This window comes from Triturus cristatus, chromosome 9 (genome assembly GCF_964204655.1).
Source record: "Triturus cristatus chromosome 9, aTriCri1.1, whole genome shotgun sequence".
Lineage (NCBI taxonomy): Eukaryota > Metazoa > Chordata > Amphibia > Caudata > Salamandridae > Triturus > Triturus cristatus.
In genome coordinates, this window is record NC_140592.1 from 699,754,020 (window position 1) to 699,774,859 (window position 20,840).

The following is a 20,840-nucleotide window of genomic DNA, read 5'->3' on the forward strand; positions in this document are numbered from 1 at the left end:
TTCTCTACGTAATTGGGATTATACCCAGATGGTTTTCAAGGGAATTTCCTGCTTGTAGAGTCCCCGCCAGTTGGCACACATAGTCTCTCAGCTTCTGGTTAGGTACCTGATGGGGCCTCAGGTTATACTGCTGATTGGAGCACAAAAGTCCTCCACCCTCTCCAGGTGGCAGGGGTCGCATCGTTCAGTGCAGGGAGTCTATCTTGCATGGCTAACATTGGTTGGGCCAGAGGTAAGGCTGGGACGGTGGGCAAGTTTTGCCTGTTCCTTTCATTCTGCCCTCCTGCCAGACACAGGCTCCTGTGCGGCTGGCAGTCTGGAGCGCTCCCCGTGTTATTCGTGGTCCTATTTCTTCATTCTTCTGGATGATCTTCATCCAGGAAACATTCAGGGTCAGAATTTCTCAGCCATTTTAGGCTGTTATCTGTGTTCCCCCCACTTTCATAACAGTTCAATCTCCCTTTTCGAAACCGGTTTGGAATGTTCACCCTGGGGGCAGTCTCTTATCAACTCCTGCTCTCCTTCTCGTTGCTTTGGCTGGTGGCTCCTCGTCATCTCGCTTCAAAGCTACTGCTCTCCCGGCACAGTCGACTGGCATCTGCACTCAGAAAGGGCAGACCACTGAAGAACAGCTGAAATGGAATCTCCGAGCGGCCCTGAAAAACAGGAGAGTGGCCTAGGTGCACTGGGTTACACAGTGAGGGGTGTTGCGGTAAATTCCCAAATACATATAAAGTTCCTAGTCTGGGTCTTCACCTTGCTCAACCCCTATGTGAAATGACTTGTTAAGGATGTGCATAAAATGCTCCACTGTGTCATTTGTCTTGTGACCACCTAGGAATGACCTTGCAGTGGCTGATCTCTAAGCACCTAAGGTAGTTATGGAATTTGCTACCCTAGAAAAGAGGTTCAGTTGTTCATCTTGATTTCCAGTGCCATGCAGCAAGGATATTTTCCAACTGTGGTCTCCCTTGCTCAAATACTGTGATAATCAGCAGCTCAACCACAGGAAATGATGGTGGGCATCAATGAGAAGTGTGGAGAAGTGTGGCTCAATGGTTAGAGCGGCAGACCTCGATGCAGAGCACCGGTCAGGGACCAGGGTTTGATTCCTGCCGCGGCAGGGTCTCGGGCTATAAATTCCTCGGACCGGATATTCTCGTCTCAGTGCCTATTCTAATCATGGGTCCCACGCTGCAACTCTGGGCAATAGCTTGCTTAATCTCCACAACAGCCCCAACAGCGCTGGGATGCCTGGCTTCACCATGGAGGTGCCCAGGAGTGGACACTCCACACGGAAAGCCAGGAAGGGTTCCTACAGCGGTATGAGTACAGCGCTGAGATACCCGTAGTGGTGATCGGCGCTATATAAATACCTATACATACATACCTGAGGACCAGCATCGGCACTGGGTTTGGTCAACAGTGACATACGGGATGCCCGATTATAATAGGGACCGGTTTGTCTGCATAGCTGTTCAGTTGACATTCAGTAACCATTTCCTCCACAGCTACATCCAGGTTGTGGTTCCTCTAGGCAACCACAACTTCTAAGTCTTACTTTAGTTGTGGCCACCCCTTGGTGCCCTTGTTGGGCAAGAGCGCTAACTGCATGTACTTTGAGGTTCTCAGAGGACCATGATGTGATGCCCTCTACGGTTGAGCCCCTTGCTGGTGTGCTCAGTTCTGTGCTCTTCGCAGCCGCAGGAATGTCATTTGGGTCTGGGTATCATGTACCCAAAGGTGGGCCAAGAACCTCTTCTACAAGTTTTGCTGAAGCACTAGTTTCACATTCTGGAGGCACTCGTCTTGCTGGGTTTTGTGGGCTATGTCATTAAGTTTCATGGCATTACGGCAGGCTGCCTTCATGATAGTTTTTCATACTCCTTGGTTTCTCTTGCTTGTCTCATGGCTATTGTCTGTGCTCTCCCCTGTGGTGCCTTGAAAGATAGTGGGTGCTGTTGTGAATTCTTGGTCGATAGCTGATCTGGACTGGTTTTACTGTTGGAGCAGTACTACCCATTTTTTTTATTCTTCTCAGTGGGCCCTTGGTAGTAAGTGCTTTGAAACATAAGGTTATATGGCCTGACTGGCATAGAAACTTCTGACATATCGGTATAGATGGAAGTAGCAACATCCCCATTTAACTTCAAAAGATTCCTTCTCGATTTGAGCATATCGAGCTTCCACTGCACTGGCTGGCTGGCTTGCAAATACCACTGGAGCCAATATGTATTTTCCTTGCTTCAGTACAAGGACTGCTCAGAGCCCCACCTCTTGTAATGAGGATTGAAAAATGCAGTTAGAGTATCAAGAAGCGTTTCTTTCCCTTTTTGGAATGAGTCCTTGTGAGTGGGTCACACCTGGCCTAGGCTTTCAGGAGGACTCACAGTAATTCTATTACAGCTGCCAGGTTTGGGATGAAGTGACTGCAGTAATTCGTCATCCATAAGAAGCTTCTGACTTTGGTCACCGATTCAGGAGCCAGGGCATTCCAGATGTCGTCTGACTTCTTCGGGTCAATCTTGATCTCCTCTTCAGAAACTACGAATCTAAAAAATTAAACTTCATCTTTGAAGAACTTGCACTTCTTTCGATGTAGCGTGAGACAAAGACCTGATAGTGTTTCTATCGCTGCATTCTAGAACAGCTCAGAGCCCGATGAAATCCCAAAGTTTACTCTCTTATATCTCATAAGCCCCAGTTGCTTTGAAAAGTTTATATTGTGACTCAGCGGTATGAGTAACTGGTGGTAGCCAGCGTTGAGATCCATCTTGGAGAACCATTTGGCTCTATTGATATCTCCAATGATTTAGTCTATGGTGGGTGTGATATCTTCCATGCTGGGCCTCTGTTACCCATGACGGGAGATGAGTGACTGCTGCAGCCATGCAAATTGCACGGGACATGTTGGGTTGGGCTGGCACATCTGCGGCAAGCAGCATTGTGATGATTCAACTGCTCCTGTGTCGATCGCTTCATTGCAGGTGAGGCTGCCAGGCATGGGTCAGTCTAAGTGAGCAATGTAGAGCGCTGAGCCAGCATACTGGGTCTCACACGCAGCACTGGCACGCAACACACAGATGCATGGAGGGACAGTGGGAAGGGACCACAGGCTTTCCTACTCCCACTTATTTATCCCTTGACCGGGCCCAGCCTGCAGGTGCATGTGACTGAGTACATCTTAATACTAGCGGTTGGATAGATCACTACACAGCTCAGCAGCGTCCCTTTCTATTTATTTCAGCACACTGGTACTCACACACAGATCTGCAGGAAACAACCTTTATAACGCAGTCATTACACCGCACTACATTTACAACACAGCCATTACATCTTAACATCCTTTACAACGCATGTCACTACAACGCAGCCATTACATTGCATGTGACTACAATGCATGACACTACAACGTATGTCACTACAATGCAGGCATTATATCGCATGTCATCACAACACATACCATTACAACACATAGTACCCCTACACTATCCAACACTTACCCTACTGTTGCACCCCCTGGAGTTAGAATAGTAATTTTTTCCCCTACACTATCCAACACTTACCCTACTGTTGCACCCCCTGGAATTAGAATAGTAATTTTTAGCCCTACACTATCCAACACTTACCCTACTGTTGCACCCCCTGGAGTTGTAATAGTAATTTTTACCCCTACACTATCCAACACTTAGGTTAAATGCAATGTAATGGTATAAGTTGTATTGGTATGCGTTGTAAAGGTATAATGTGAGGTAATGGAATGCGTTGTAAATGTAGTTAAAAAAAATTGTTGTAGCGGCATGCAATGTAAATGTATGCATTGTAAAGGATGTTGCGATGTAAAAACTGTGTTGTAAAGGCATGCGCTGTAAAGTTATGCGTTGTAACGTCATACATTCAGATCTGCTGATGAACCTCGACCCTGTCTAGCATCACTTCCTGTTATTCCAGTACTCATATTACAGAGTGGCGGCTACTCCACTAAGTGGAGGAGCGTCGCCCCACTGCTTTCAGCAGTGTAAATAAAGGAAAAATAAAATGATAATTACTCAATGTTATTATCGTTTAATTTTTTACTGCTGCGGCAGCTTTGCAGGTGGGGCGTGGCTGCTCTGCTGGCAGAGGCGCAGAGGTAGGACTGGTGGGTACTCTGTAAGTGTGTATGAATGTTTGGCCGGCCGGTCGAGAACATGCCCAGGCGGCCAATTCCTGTTTGAGCGCCGAACCACGTTTACAAACTGGTAATACCAACACAAATACAAAGGGGGTTGCACCTAAATCTGCTCACAAAGATGTGTAAATTATCCACAAATCATCCCTGTTCAGACTTTGTCATGAAAAATCTGAGATTTGAACAAGGGAAACTGGTCGCAAAAAGAGAAAGTCTGACGTAATTACTTAAGGTTAAACAACTCTGCTGTAGACAGTTACCCCTCATTGCGAACAGGAAAACTCAAAATTCTGAGGTAATTTTCCCCGGGGGAGGAAACAGCGCAATGCGCTATCAATATTTCCTGCGTCAAAAGAATAAGACAGCGAACCTGAAAAACTGAAAATTCGACACTCATTGGGCTAGAACTTGTATTTTTTGTTTTCTCCGTGAACAGAGTGAGCCTTCACTTCCAGGCATGCTTTTCTCTGACTAAGTGTAAAACCAAGACTGATTTAAAGTCACACCAAAGACGGAGGCCGGTTGGCAGCTACTCAGAGCCCTAGCTGGCTACATAGCGGCCGCAACTGCATAAGATTTGGGGAGCCCAGTGGAAATGCAAGCATATGACCCACCTTGGAGCAGATGCGTCGGTTCCGCCGGGTCCAGACCACAATCAGCTTGTCCGGTTGCCTATCAAACAGAAAGAAAAGAGGGATTAATCCAGGGTACTAAACATTATTGTTTGCTTAATACACGTAGGCTGAAACAGGGTAGGTGGGCAATGGGACAATTTACACTGCACAGCTACTTTCTTGACTACAGACTTTTGACTTTCTGTTTTACCTTACCCAGTCGGCTGGTGGTGGTGTGCCCGGATGTACTTAGCAGCCTGACAAACTGAAGGAAGCATGTTTGATGCATGCATCTATCAGGGGACTGTGGTGAGGTTACTACCCACCTTTGAAACGCAGAAGATTGGCAGGCAGACAAGACAGGTGGAGTTCTGTGACTAGATGTGTCTACAGTTTTTCCTGAACTGACAAGTAAACAAATAGCTTTTGTGACACCTTCAGACAGTCCTGGTTTGCTTGCTGCAGTCCTTTCAGTCCATACATTACCAGGATCACCGAAACATTATTTTTAACAGCACCCATGAATTGCATTCACCACATGACTGTAGCAAGCAAAGCCAGACTTTTTCCAAGAGGAAGCACTATAGCCTACCCCCTATAGAACATTTAGAATAAATGTATTTTACAATAGTTTATCACATCTACTGCCTCTGAATCAACATAATTTACTGACAGTTCTGAAACAGTAGCCACATGGCACAGTACATAAAGGGCCAATAATACCTCTTCTCCAGGACACTGACTTGACATTTTCTATCATCTCAATATGTGAAGCCAAGTCAGCGTTGTCCCAGGACGAATAGTTCCATGACTAAGTCAGATTCCACATAGAACTGGTATATACAGCACAACCCCAGGTAAGTACCTACTTTTCCGAAAGCACCTTCTCTAGTACAGAAAACTCACTGTCACAATTTCTAATGCCTATTTATTTAGGGCATTGGCGGCACTACCCCAGCACTTAAAGCCCCACCCCTAAGCCAGTATAAACATGTTACAGTAGGTAAGTCACCGTACTCATGCTCAGAGCAGTATCTGAAATGTTCCAGTATGTAATAAACTTTCCCCAGGGCAGTATCAATGAGACAAAATCACGCAAAGTAAATAACAAAAGGCCATTAACCACAAAACCCCAGTATACGAAGCACCACCGTCATGATAGTATCATTAGCAGTGCCGGATTACCAAATAGATTATGTAGGCACCGACCTATGGGCCCCACTCCTTATAGGTACCCAACGACAACTGATCAAAATAATATTGATTTGATCTTGAAAGAAAATTACTATCAAGCTTTTATACATATTGTTTGCAAAAGATAGAAAAAAAATAATCAACTCAAAGAAACGAAAACTTTACATTTAGGAATCTATAGAAAATACAGATATTGTATTCATTTATGGTACCCATTAACAACTTAAAGTTCATAAACCAGAGACATCAGATTCACTTAACACTGTCAGACACACACACGCTACACACAGACCCCGCAGTAGGCGCAATGACTCCCTGATCTTTAAGACACACACATTACACACAGATTCCGCAGTAGGTGCAATGACTCCCTGATCTATCAGACACACACATTACACACAGATCCAGCAGTAGGCGCAATAACTGACTGATATATCAGACACACACGTTACACACAGATCCCGCAGTAGGCGCAATGGCTCACTGATCTATCAGACACACACGTTACACACAGAACCCGCAGTAGGCGCAATGGCTCACTGATCTATCAGACTACACACAGATCCCGAGGTAGGTGCAATAACTCTCTGATCTATCAGACACACACATTACACAAAGATTCCAGCAGTAGGTGCAATGACTCACTGATCTATCAGACACACGCATTACACACAGATCCCGCCGTACATGCAATGACTCACTGATCTATCATACACACACATTACACACAGATCCCGAAGTAGGTGCAATCACTGATCTATCAGACACACACCTTACACACAGATCCTGCAGTACATGCAATGACTCACTGATCTATCAGACACACACAGATCCCGAAGTAGGTGCAATGACTCACTGATCTATCAGACACACACATTACACAAAGATCCCAGCAGTAGGTGCAATGACTCACTGATCTATCAGACACACACATTACACACAGATCCCGCCGTACATGCAATGACTCACTGATCTATCATACACACACATTACACACAGATCCCGAAGTAGGTGCGATCACTGATCTATCAGACACACACCTTACACACAGATCCTGCAGTACATGCAATGACTCACTGATCTATCAGACACACACATTACACACAGATCCCAAAGTAGGTGCAATGACTCCACATTACACACAGATCCTGCAGTAGGTGCAATGACTCACTGATCTATCAGACACACACAGTTCCCGCAGTACGTGCAATGACTCACTGATCTATCAAACACACAATTACACACAGCTCCCTGCAGCAGGTGCAATGATTCACTGATCTATCAGACACACACATTACACACAGATCCTGCAGTAGGTGCAATGACTCACTGATCTATCAGACACACACATTACACACAAATCCCGCAGTACGTGTAATGACTCACTGATTTCTCAGACACACACGTTACACACAGACCCCGCAGTAGGCGCAATGACTCACTGATCTATCAGACACACACATTACACACAGATCCGGAAGTAGGTGCAATAACGCACTGATCTATCAGACACACACATTACTCAAAGATCCCCGTAGTAGGTGCAATGACTCACTGATCTATCAGACACATACATTACACACAGATCCTGCAGTACATGCAATGACTCACTGATCTATCAGACACACACATTACACACAGATCCCGAAATAGGTGCAATGACTCACTGATCTATCAGACACACACATTACACACAGATCCTGCAGTAGGTGCAATGACTCACTGATGTATTAGAATTAGGCCATAGCTGCAACCTGCAGTAGGTGCAGTAACCCACTGAACTTTCGTAGTAGATTTACAGTTTATGACCTACACCACAAACATAGATGCTTGTAGCAGGCGCAGGTAAGCACAGTGTTGTGCCTCAGATAAAAAGATGTTGTCTGAATGCCGCGCAGATGTCCGCAGTCGGTAGATTAACCTAGAGTCCTATCTCATAACAAGTGGAACCACTGAACTGCAGATTACCTAAAGGAATGTCCAATTAGTACATTTTCCTTTCTTTTAACAGTATTATTTCCTGATCTACTTTCCTAGTCGTATTCCATGTAGTTTACATCTCTGTCTCCTTTCACTTGTCTGTATTGTGTTTTCTGTTGCTTTTTGCTTTGTGTTGTTCTCCTTTCTGCCTCCATTAGCTAGCTTTTCCTTTTCACCTCTTTGCCTACCTTTTTTCAGCTCCCACTGTTGCTTGCTCGCCCCTTTCTATCTATCCTACTCTACCTATTCCTTGGTTGCTCTTTCATTCTTTACCTTAATGTATCGCCTATCCTCATTCTCCTCCACTTTTCCTTTGACCTCCTTCCTGCTTGGGTACAGGGGAAGTGTGGAGTTCAGGACAAGGATTCGAACGCAGCAGCCGATTTTGAGCTTGGAAATCTCTACATACAGAGAGCACAGGACATAGCAGTGCAAGAGGGGCTGTGGAGTGCATAGAGGCTTCCCCTATTCCTCTCGCAGCTTCAGTCCTTAAGCTGTGGGAGAGACCCTCTTGGCTGCTGAAGTTCTGGAGCACTGCTGACTGATGGGCATCGGCAGAGGGTGGCTTTCATTGCTGAACAATCCCCCTATAGCCACGGCCACTGCAATTATGCGGCAGTGAGGACCACATAATGTTGCAGGGTTGCCTACATTATACGGAAAAAGGCAAATTATACTGCATAAAGCGGTACACGTTGTGTTAGTATTATTACTTATTATTTTGTCATGTTTACACTTATCACTGTCCGGGGATAGGTTTCACCTCATCAGTACCAGTTTAATCCCCAGATATAGCAATAAGCAATCAAAATGTGACCAGTCAACCTTTGCGAGGAACCTTCCACTATGCAGCAATATGGGTTGCTGCGTGTTTAGGAACCAACTGTTGCTTGGAAGCCCAGTCCACCATTGTACTTTACATAGGTATATGCGAAACTACAAATTCCTGAACGCCACTTGCCTTTGGCTAGACAGCCAGGACCTGTTGAAGGTGTCACATAACATGGGGTCCTTGTAGCAATGTGGAGAAAATACACCACCTGAAGCCTCTTGCCTTCCTAACTTTCCTATTGTTCTGATAGATGAGGGCGGTTCTCCTTCCTCCAGGTTGACACTTTCATATCAAGAAAATATATATATTTTTTTCCAAAACATTTTTATTAGCCTTTTATCTTTTGAATTTATAGCTCTTAACCAAGAAAATAACACCCTATGTATAGCTTCAGTCACACATGAATCAAGGCATTCGATAAGGAAATAGTGCAACACATTTACTGTACAGTCTCTGATCTTGTCTACAGGGTTGAAATGAGGCGATCAAACTCCAAGCTGCCCCTGAATACCACTGCATTGTTTCCATCATTCACATTTTGCACCTTTCTTGGAGCATCCCCGGACAATTTAAGTAGGCAGTTCTCTAAATCTGCAAATGTCCATATCTGTCGCCCATCTATTAATCGTTGGGGCTTCTGCTTGACTCCAGTTTCAACTATACCCCTTTTGGCTTACACCAGCTCGAGACAAAAATGCTTTCTTGTGCCAGTTGTCCCCAACGTTACCCACAATGATCCGAAGCACGGCTTGGGGTGTGGACAGACAAAGATGTCTCCCAGTAACATATCTACTGCCTAACAGAATATTGGAATTTCTCTACAATTCTACACTCTGTGAAGCAGGCCCTGTTTTTAGGTCGAACCTGGGCAGTGCATGTGCTGCTCTGCGAGGCATGCTGTATTAGAGTATGCCCTAGAAGCTCCGCCCACTCTCCACCCATATTTTTTACTGGCTTGAGTCTTTGTCTTTTGTAAATGCTGGCTTCTGATTCAGTAATCGTCTAGTTAGTCCCTCCTTAATACCGCCTTGTCTTCATTTGTAACCTCCCATGAGGACTGGCCCTTTTACTTCTGTTGTTACACCCTCTGTGTTATTTAGTCTGTAAGCACTATTTCTTTAGTGAGTTTTGTCTTACTACAGGCACGACGAGCTTCACAACAACATTCAGCGTGCCATGCGTGCTTTCACTTTTTAAACAGCCGGGGCAATGGCGGGCGCTTCTTTGGAATGCCATAGGTCAGCATTTAGGAGAGTTTGAGCTATTGGCATGGCTCTTGCACTTAATAGAGGCCACGCCCCTTTCTTTAGACGCGGCTTGTCTAAAGAAAGGGGCGTGGCCTCTATTAAATGCTAGCGCTGCATGGGGCGCTTGGAAACAACTAATATTTGAAATTCAATCGGTCTCGCATTTGCGAGAATTTAAGCTTTTGACATTTACAGTGCCATTAGCACAAATTCTCGTAAATGCGAGACCTATTGCATTGCAAATGCTCATTCTTCTTGGCATCCAATGAGAAGTGTGGAGGACCCGTGACCCATCCGTTTTAACCTCTCTGGTCAGTGGTGCTGGAACCATTTTCAGAGTATGGGTCCTGCTATCAATGTTACATAACCTGAGTAATAGAAATCGGGAAAATCCAAGTCTCACACAAAGAAGAAGTGTAGCAATCGGGCCACGCCTATTCAGCAGGACAGTGGTATGTAGCTTGTGGTGCATTTTAGAGCACACAGTCACAAATATATTACTAAACCATGGAGTGGAAGCACACTGTCATTTACAGGCAGCACATTTTTCACTGAAATGGCTGCTAAATTTAAACAGACAGGCAGTTCTACTGAAAAGATGATAAAGTTCACAAATGGCAATGAATGGAAATCGGGTTTCAGTGAATAATCATTATTTGCACATCACTAAGTAAAATGTCTTGTTTTGTTCCTATTAAAATGTTTGTGTCAACTCGCTTCAGAATTACAAAAAGTGGTTTCTTAACTGCAGATATATTTTGAAATATTTGTACAGTTCATTTATTAGGTTTTTAAATGTTGTTTGTTAGAAAAAACAGCCTACACCCTTTCCTTTTACACTTCCTGTACTGCAGCAAGATTGTCACATAGTTCACTTTAAAAACAAACACCACTCTCACATGTTAAAGGAAAAGACAACAATTTGATGGCAGGCATAGCCTCACATCTGACCTCTGTCTTTGAATGCAAGACAAAGTTCTCCTTACCAGCCATATTTTTCATACCATCACTTTAACTTTCACAGAAAAACTTGAAGACACAAAATAAACTAGACACAGACACAAAATGAGTGCAATACTTTAACTTTGGTTTTAAAAATACTGCAACCAGGTTTATAGTTACAAATCTGAGAGAGAGATGCAAATTAGTGGGAAAAAGCCCTTGAGGTAGGATGGCTTTCCCGCCATCAGCAGGGTTCTCAGCGCTAACCAGTGGCGGACAGCAGCAATTAAAACAAGTAGGGTGACGGACGAATATTAACCCACTGAGGGACACTAATAAAAACCAGCAGTGCCCTTAGGCTCAAAGCAAAAGCCCGCAATTGTGGTTCGTTTTAAATAATGTTTATACTGGGCCACCGTTGAGAGCTCTGGAGTTGAGACTGAAGGCACTGCAAGTTTCTCACAGTGCCCGTCAGTCAGTTAAACGATTTAAAATAAATTTAAAAAAAGATTAACTTACCTAGTGCCTTGTTCTCTGTACTCTTCTTCATCTCAGCAGCACAGATTTCCAGAGCTCCAGCCAGCAATTCCTCTCTACCAATCCTGGCCCTGCTATCATGCTGCTCATGCAGCATGAAAGAAGCACCAGGACTGGCTGGAGCTCGCTCGTTCAACGCTACTTGAAACACTGGGGGCCTGTGGATTCTCTCCACCCAGCTGTCTAAGACAGACCGGGTTGGCATATTTAATGTGTGCATGCCAGGCTGGCCATCGCAAGATAGCCGGCAAAGTGACACGTACACATTAAACTGAAATACACACTATTCTTCCCTGATTCTGCCCTGCCCTGAGAATTGGCTGCTATCAGCATGAAATTAAACAGATTTATTACCATTTTGTTTTTCATGTTTCCTGCTCTCCAGCGGAGGGGCAACACTCCACCGCTCTTATGGAGGCACTGCCACTGGCGCTAACACGCAGAAGGGGAGGGAGAGGCTCACCAAGAGGGATGGCACTTTGTACAGGCCCTGGTGAAAATGGATGCCCATTACCCACTCCAGTGCATCTCATAACAGCATCTCATGGCCTCAAGCATCTATAGGAGAACTAACCAAGCCACTGCAGAACTACAGAACTGTCACCAATCTCATGATGTTAATCCTCAGTGAAATGGCAACTAATGTACTGTCTAATTATTTCAATATTTTGTTGATGTCCTGATATTAAGTGCTGTGGGGTCTGATGTACCACTAGCCGGAAATCGTGACTGGACTGCTTCCTATGACTCTTTTGTATGCTCCTCTCCAATAACACAACTCAACAGTCAACAGATACACAACCGATGTTTGCAATGACAATAAGAGCTGCACGACATGGTATCAGTCAATACATTAATACTGTATTCAGTGCATTGCCTGCAACTACATCATCTTGGTAAGTGCATTATTACTGTTGTTATTTCAGGTACCTAACCATTTTAGATAGTATATTCACCTATCATACTTGTCTTTATTTACCTTGAGAAGTAGTGGTTGGGTTGAAAATGATGCTATATGATTGTCATGCGTCTTAATATGTGCAATCAATATAATGTGGGTACACCACAATGAACCACTATAACTGTGTGAATTAAAGTTCCCTAAACTTACCTATCACTCTACAACAAAAGTACACGCTAGGCACAACCTCAGCACCATCATGCACAAAAAATGGCTCCATCATCACAACAGCACATCCAAACCAAATTATATTTATACTTTTCAATATAATAATACGTATTAGACACAACCCCTGCCACTGTCACATGCACAACATGGCATACAGTTAGCTATGTGTTTACACAGCAAAAGCACATCCAGATCAAATTATTTTCATACCTTGATTTAAGTCGAGAGTACAGATGAGGCACGACCCCTAGTAACATCATGTGCACAACTTGGACCAAGCTATATAGCGGCTACACTTTTACCACACCAACAGCACAGCCATATTAGGTGATATTCATAGCATGCACTGCACAAACATTACACATTAGACTCTGCTTGTGCCACCTTCATGCACACAACATGGATTCAAGTCATATATGCATTAAAAACCTCAACCACACATCCACCTATATGTATCAATCCGAAATTAACTTTCAACAACCACACCAACATAGCTGTATTTCAAAGCTAGATACTGAGCAGAGATGCCCCATAACATGATAACAACCTGAGGCCTAACAATGGACAACTGTACACCCCAGCAGAGCAAAAAAGAACAGATATGTCATTTAACACTAATGTCCAACCATGTAATGCTCTACTTAGATTCATAACTGGATCTAGCAGCTGTTAATCTACTAGTAAACAATGTATTCGCATATTCTAATATTGCTAGCCACTCACTAAAGTGACTCACTTCTAAACAATATGAAACACAACCAAATACAATGTAAAAAGTACCTCAGCACCATAAATGGTGCACAAATAAGAAAGTGGTGCAGGATAATATAAATGGTAGTAAAAGAACTACCCAAATAATCAAAAGATAACATTGCAAATAATTCCTATGGACATCCAAAGTACAAAGAATAATTTTGCCCAGGAAGGCAAAATGCTTGAGCAGAAAGTGGTGATCAGACACAGCTGGCATTGTGGCCCTGTTCGGCCACCTTCTCTCCCCGCCATAGAGGCCATGCACATGACCCCCAGAGCCAATGCTAAGAGACAAGGAGGTGAAGCTAGCCAGATTTTAGAATAAAAGAAAAGATGTAATAAAAAACGGATAATAATTATTTAATATTTAGTTCAATTAAAATATATCATGGTTTTCCTTTCCTCACTTTTCAAGACTGCACATTTACAAAAGTTCTAAGGGGGGGGGCTACCACCTGAACAAAAAGAAACCTTCAGCAAAATCTGCGTGAATCGTGGTTTTGTTCAGACCGTGGTCAGAGAATTCTGAGCAAAATTAAATTGAGTCCTTAGCCCTGTCACACAAAATAGAAAGCGTTGCCAGGAATGTAGGCGTTGTTCCTGTTTACTGGGAAGCGAATGCAGGAAGTCAGCTGAATTCTATTAAAATATGTGTGAAAGATTCAAAAGTTCATGAAAAAAGTCCCAACTTGAGCGACCTGAAAAGTGAATAACTTTGGTATTTGTGGGGAGGAAATCCCTTTTATTGATCATGGTAAGGCACGGGCATGAACCACAAAGGGAACTAGAGGGCATACCCTTCCATCATATCAGCCAGAGGGCTCTGAGAGTAATAATTCAAATCCTAACCCTGGGCAGTAGAGAGCACCCCTCTCTTTCAGGGTCTACACAAAAAGATGTGGTTAAGATGTTTGGTAGGAAAGATGTGGTGGAAAATACAAATGGGGCTGCTGCCCATGCCCCTGTGGAACAGCCCAGACAGGTTCAAATGGCTTTGTCATGAAGCCATCCACATTAGCCCTTGACTGTTGATTGTTAGACACAAGTATTTCTGTCTCGCCTTGTAGGAAGATGACTGTCGAATTTGTGGTAATCCATGGATTGATATGAGACCCTCACCATTACCTCTCACCAAGACCCAAAATTAAGGTGGCGACCACGGAGTCTCCCAGTGGGTTTCAATGGCAGCAGTGTATAAAGCCAAAAACAATGTATTTCTTCACATACAATCCATTACATGACAATAAAACCTCCTCTTAACCAGACACAATTGAACCTAAACTGTGTGGACAGGCCATGTCTCACCACTTAATCGATCAATGACAAGGCCACCCCAGCAACCACCTAGACGTTTCTGTTTGCGAAGCCACCTATGGGGAGGCGTTTTGCCTCACCGATCCCACTCATGTGTTCTCAAAACCACTATCAAGCCTGTTGAGCACAGTGCCACCCCACAAGCATAAGGGCTCTCCCCTAACCAATCAAAGAGTCGAACCAGGCGTATCCCCCTCACTACTTTTTTTTCTCTCTTTAATAATGGGTCGAGTCAACAGGCACTTGGCCCTCAAACACCCTCTTGATCCATGTGATATAGGAGCTGAAATGAATCCAGCATTGTTATCCTGACAAAATACGGTTCAGAGTCAGTTTGATTAACATTTGCAGTGAGCGGCTCCTTCCACAATGCACAACTATCAACAAATAGGGAAGCTAAGAGAGGAAAGATGCCTGTAGAACCACTCAAAAATAGTAATGCTGATCTTCAGAATATTGGCGAGTTTCACAACACATGCAGTCAATCACACATTTCAGCTGGTGTTCCTGCAACATTACAACCAACATCCTGATGGTTCAACCACAGACTTGTTTGACATTTCGTGTTCATCTCATACAGCCTAACTAACCTCCTATGCCACCTACTACTTTACAAGAGGGTGTAAGTAGATTCCATCCCAGTGCGGTGCTTCAAGAACATAAGTGAGTTTGTTTGACTAAATATATAAAACTGCCAAGTTTAGCCCAGGGTAACTTAAAAGCTGAAGATGCTACCAGATAATATTCCTTCAAGAAGGGGATAAAAGTGACTAACACACGGTACAAAAGGGAGCTGCTCGAGTTCAAGAGATCATAATGTAAACTGAATCGCTGCTGGTATAGTTTGCAGGCTGAGGCGGATAAGATGTAGTGCATATTGCACAAGATTGGCAAATCAAAGGTCAGCAAGGTCACAAAAATGAACAGTTCAGCAAAAGCATAAACAAGGGTCCAGTCGGAAACAAGATGGTTTCCTGTTTTAAGCCTATCAATGCTTTCTGTTGCATTTGACAAAGGGGATCAACTTTCATCTTGCTTTTCTGAATTCTCTTTTTTTTCATCAGACATCACTGGATCTGCCAGGAAATGGTTATATTTTTTTCTGAATGATTGCACATTCTCATTATTTTGAAAAGGTTCTGTGTCTGCACCTCATTCTGTACTTATTATTGTTCCCAGCATTTTCGTCTGTATCCTTCACTTTCTTCTCCATACTACACCAGTCACCCTTTTCCCTTCATAATCAAATATTTCTGTTCCTCCCAGACCCCTTATCGATGTTCCTTGATTTCCTGGCTAATTGCCTTGGTCCGTAGGCTTCAGTGCACTTAATCTCACAGTAGTTCTTTTGCCCTTCTAACACCGACACTGTGGAATAAACCCTGGTTCCCATTAAGTACGCATCAAACCTATCTACATTCAGACTTTGTTGAAAGCCCATCTCATTGAATTCTCCAATAAACCGTGATCATGTGACTGAAAGTTGTTTCTTGTTGTTATCTTAATCTATTGTACTGATTTTCCTTCACATACATAAACGCTTTGGATAAAGGGTTACAATAATTAATACAGATTCAAGTAAAAACATCGAAAAGGCCTCATGTTCAGCCCATGTAACACAAAGGAAAATCCCTGTTGTTTGTCAAGCAGCAAATAGATACAAGCATGTTCAATGCAATCGGTCTCGCCTTTGGGGCCTTATATGTATTTAGCTATGCAGCACATTAGCCTGGGTGCTGAAACAGCTACTGTTCTTTAACATGGAGGGAAAGTAAGCACCGAACTGCGTGACACGCCAGGTATGGGAACACATGGAGAGAAATATTGCCTTTCAGAGAGAAATGGTATAGTCCAAAGCTCTGTTTTTAATATAAATGCAGGGCCTTTGGTGGTCATATCTCTGAAAATACAAGATTTGAAAAATTGTCTATGGGTGCTCGTGGAAGACCATTTCTATAGACTGGAATGTAGAGAATGCTAAAGTGATTCTGGTATTTTACTGACCTCTGCTGGTCACTTTCTATCAAGAAAGTTAAATAGAGGCAGGTGCCAGAAAAATAAAGAAAAGAAAGTTTCTCAGCAGAAAGCGACTCTGGTATTTTACTGACCTCTGCTGGTCGTTTTCTATCAAAACAGTTAATAGAGGCAGTTGAACACAAAAAAAGTCCCTATGTGGAAGCAGACAAGTCCTAGGGCTGATCTCCAGAGCCCACAAAGTACATACACATTTAAGTTTATAATAAGTATATACTAAAGTATATACAAGAGGTCTTGAATGCTCGACCTAAAAAATAGCATGTAGATTTCAAAAAATCTGACATCACCTGTGTTCCCCTCAACTCTTGCCCAATCTTTGCTATTACAAGATGCTTCAGTTTCTTCTTTTAAACCTCATGAGGGACTGAAGAAGCAAGAACAATTTAAAAATGTTTTTAAATAGTCTTGTAATGGGAGGCTGGTCCAGCTCCCTACACTTCCATCTGGAATCACCAGCATTATTAATGTGTCCTTTTCAAAGGTCAACGTTGCGACTTCTTCAACCACCCAATAATCACAACACTTCTGAAAACTCCTATGGTTGGCATAAGGTATCTGTCATTTTTTTCTGATCTTCTTCTCTCTTTCAAAATACCATAAAGAGAGGTGGCAAGAGTGATTCAAGAGCTTTATGTGGCACAAACTGTACATAATTAGTCATCGACTATCCTACATCTTGTCCATGATTGGCGTGTAAACCACACTGAAGGTATGACTTGTTACAGCGTGAATTTTAACGAACATAAGAAAGACCCTTACAATGCTCTGTTGCTTGCCAGACAGATTAGAAAAATATACATGCTCTACAGGTATAAATACACTCCATTTAGTCCCCATTGGCGAAGGTCAACAACCTTCCCATGCACTCTACGCTCAGAGACACTAGAATTTCTCTCATGCTTCCAGCTTTCCATTTGTATTCATTTTTATAACTAACATCTATGTCCCCGACTTTAATTATTTTTAAATATGGATAAAAATGGAAAATCTGTATTTTTCAAACGATTCTTTATTCTGTCAGTCATGTCAGACAGGCACATAGCTGTGCAGACTGACATGCTGAGCAGTCTAAAAACTGATAAGGTTTCGTAAGACATTTATGTACCTACAGATGTGCCGCCAGTGTTTGCTTACATCTGTATATTGAAATATTATGTATGGCTACCGACAGATGTAACACTAATGTATGTGTGCATGCATTGTTTAAACAAATGTGCAAATATACCAGTTAGACCTGGATCTAGATTATTGCAGAAAAAAACTAAAATATGGATAAACAATTATAAAATGCGCACAAAAATAAATTTGCATAAGTCCAGACAAAAATGCCCAGAATTAAATACCAAAAAATTCTGAGCCCTAATTGACACATCTTACCCGGGAGAGTTATGGAATGCCCTAGAAAGTCTTAAATGACTTAAACTGAATCTGGTCCTACCTTCTTATTCAACAATAGGATGTCTGCATGGAGTGGGCAGCAATTGTTGATGGGAAGTGTATCAATCAAAGAATTATAGGATTGCCCCTTAATCCGCTACTGCTTACCATCTACGTGTGGCTGCTGGCACAGACGTTAGCCAGCAACTGTGTCAGCACCCCTAAAGTACTGCCAAATCATACGTGATTACAAAATATACCATGAAGCTTGACATATATAGCAAATGCCTAGAGCACATATTACAATGGAAGAACGATTCGGCACTGCCAAATGCAGGAGGAAAAGGCTCTAATGTTCTAACTTTGGAATTAAACAGCCAGCAACACCTAAGGAATACAACCAAGACTGGCATTCTGCTCACACCACAAACAAAGTGATCAAGGAATTCACACTGCTTCATTAATCTGATCGTGAAGTGTATATTAAGAGACCCTGGGTGAGGGCACTCTTGTGCTACTGTAATGGAATGTCCTTATTACTGCCCAAAAGACCATTGGCAGACTGTAACGACTACAGAACCACCAGACGTGGCATAAACCGTGGGGAAAAGGACCATGTGAATCCAGTCCTTAAACGCCCTATCAGTTCCCAGTGCTATAAAGCATCCGAAGCAGCATGCAGAAGGCCTACCGGTCAAAGGCTTTTGTTGTTTGCAAAAAACACCACCACTACCTGCCTCTCCACCCCACTGCATGCCAGCCAAGTACCTAAAGTCAGCCACCGCTCATTTGAGCCACCAACTCTTAAGGATGCAAAAATATGTGAGCAGATCACTGTTTATATAGCACCCCAAACTCTGCAACAATTCGAGTCCTGGCCTGAGGCCAACACATATCTTCATTTTAGAAGGCTCTGAAAGCAGAGAGCAATTCAGAATGGCCATCGATTGAGGATCTGCAAAGGTGAGGGTAGTGACACTAAGGAATGCCAGAAGGGGTTCAGTCCTAACAATCCTCGTCCATCGCCCATTGAGCAATCTGATTCTTTACTTAGTGGCCTGAAGTGGCCCCAAAGCCACATTTGGTGTATTATAAAATTCCAAAATGAATACATAAATAACAAACACAAACTTCAGAAGGGATGCGCTCTCGAGTCGTAGCATGGAACCCCAGCCACTTAGACGCGGCACAGGGCATTGGATTTGCTGGTGCCCCGAGCTTCCACCCCAAACCTTGAGTGCTCTAGAAGACTAGGGAGGTTATGTCCTTAGGGGTAATGTTAGTCCACAGGAATGTGAAACAGGGCAACCAGCTAAGGGGCAAAAATACAATGGTGGCAGCATAAGGATTTAGAAACTCGTGTGACGTGTTATAACACTTTCTTTGCATGTATGTAGTGGAATGGCGCTTAATACTGTTGCCAAAGAGAACATCTGGCTCAGCGAGGAAAAGCACAGACGGGGCAGAGGGAGAGCGGCAAAGTGCCCCAAAATGAATTGTTAATTGCCAGGTAACGGTTTTGGGGAAATTGGGAGCTGCTATTACCATGTGTCTCATGCAAAAGCACAAGTAGCTTGCAATATGGGGAACCAAAAAGCTGCCTGGGTACAAAACACGAAGCTTTGGTGAGAAAGGGAGCCTATAAGGGAGGTAAAAAAGGCAGGGACAGCACACAAAGACAGAGGATTAAACATAGTATGTGTATTAATTCCAGACATCAGAAACTGACTACATACACAGTACTTTCGATAATCTGTAGTATAAACTGTTTCACTCGTAAGTATCATGAGACTCATGAACTGCTGTTCTGGAAACTCCTGTAGTGTTTAAAGGATGTGTAAAAACATCTACCTCTGATACTGTGTGCGTGTTCTACAAAATCACAGACATAGCTTTCTTGGTTAGGCTGATGCCTGCCTTGATTTTAGGGCAGACCATAAATATTGAGCAAAATGTTCTATATAATTTACCTGAAAGTTGGGAAGTGGAGGGAGTCTGAGGCGTTCTTCAAAATAACGACTGGAGTTGGCCACCTGGTTCATGGGGGGTGCTTCTCCAGGAACGCCCGGGTGAGCCCTCGGTGTCAGTGGTGAGGGGGGGTATCTCTAGACACGATCTGACTCCGCTTTAAGGGCATTAGGATTTACCAGCTTGAAAAGGTTAAAGCAACATTTCTTTCCATCATGCATGGACAATTCATTCACGCAATAGCAGCTTGATCTTTCACAGCAAGAACAAGAAGGCCTCATGTCGAGCCCACCAGGGTGTTACGGATGCAGCCAATCCGGCCTACGAGGGAAGACGCCATCATTGCGGCTGCTCCCCAGACTCACGAGGGCACAACAAAAGCACTACGTGTGCTCCTCTGGCCTCTCACGGATGAAATAAGGTACCTCAACAGCTCACCAGAACCAGCACTGGCACAGCCAACAGTGCTCGCCTCTATAATGTGAGTGCTGAGCGTTTGCCTTTACCAATGTTTATCTGTGAAATACTATTTAACAAAAGTAGAAGGAAAAAAAATTTACATTCTGGAGGAAAAGTTCTTCTGATATCTCAAAAATGGTCACTCAGATCAGTATATTCAATCTTTATGAATGGCATGGTTTATTTTTTAAATAATTTTCAATCCGGGAATGAGTATTATTTAAAAGAGAATAAGACAGTGTCAGAATGTAAAGAGAAATGCTTGCCAGGGCCTAATTTACAAGAT

General features: G+C 43.3%; 1 protein-coding gene across 8 annotated transcripts in view; it reads right to left on the reverse strand.

The window, feature by feature from the left end:
- Positions 1-20,840, reverse strand: part of EHBP1L1 (EH domain binding protein 1 like 1) — a 262,674-nt gene that overhangs the window by 174,316 nt on the left and 67,518 nt on the right. For all 8 annotated transcript variants that reach the window (XM_085625832.1, XM_085625831.1, XM_085625828.1 and 5 more), the window contains one exon: positions 4,786-4,843. In XM_085625832.1, coding sequence (XP_085481958.1) covers positions 4,786-4,843 — 58 coding nt within the window. The remainder of the gene's footprint in view (positions 1-4,785; positions 4,844-20,840) is intronic.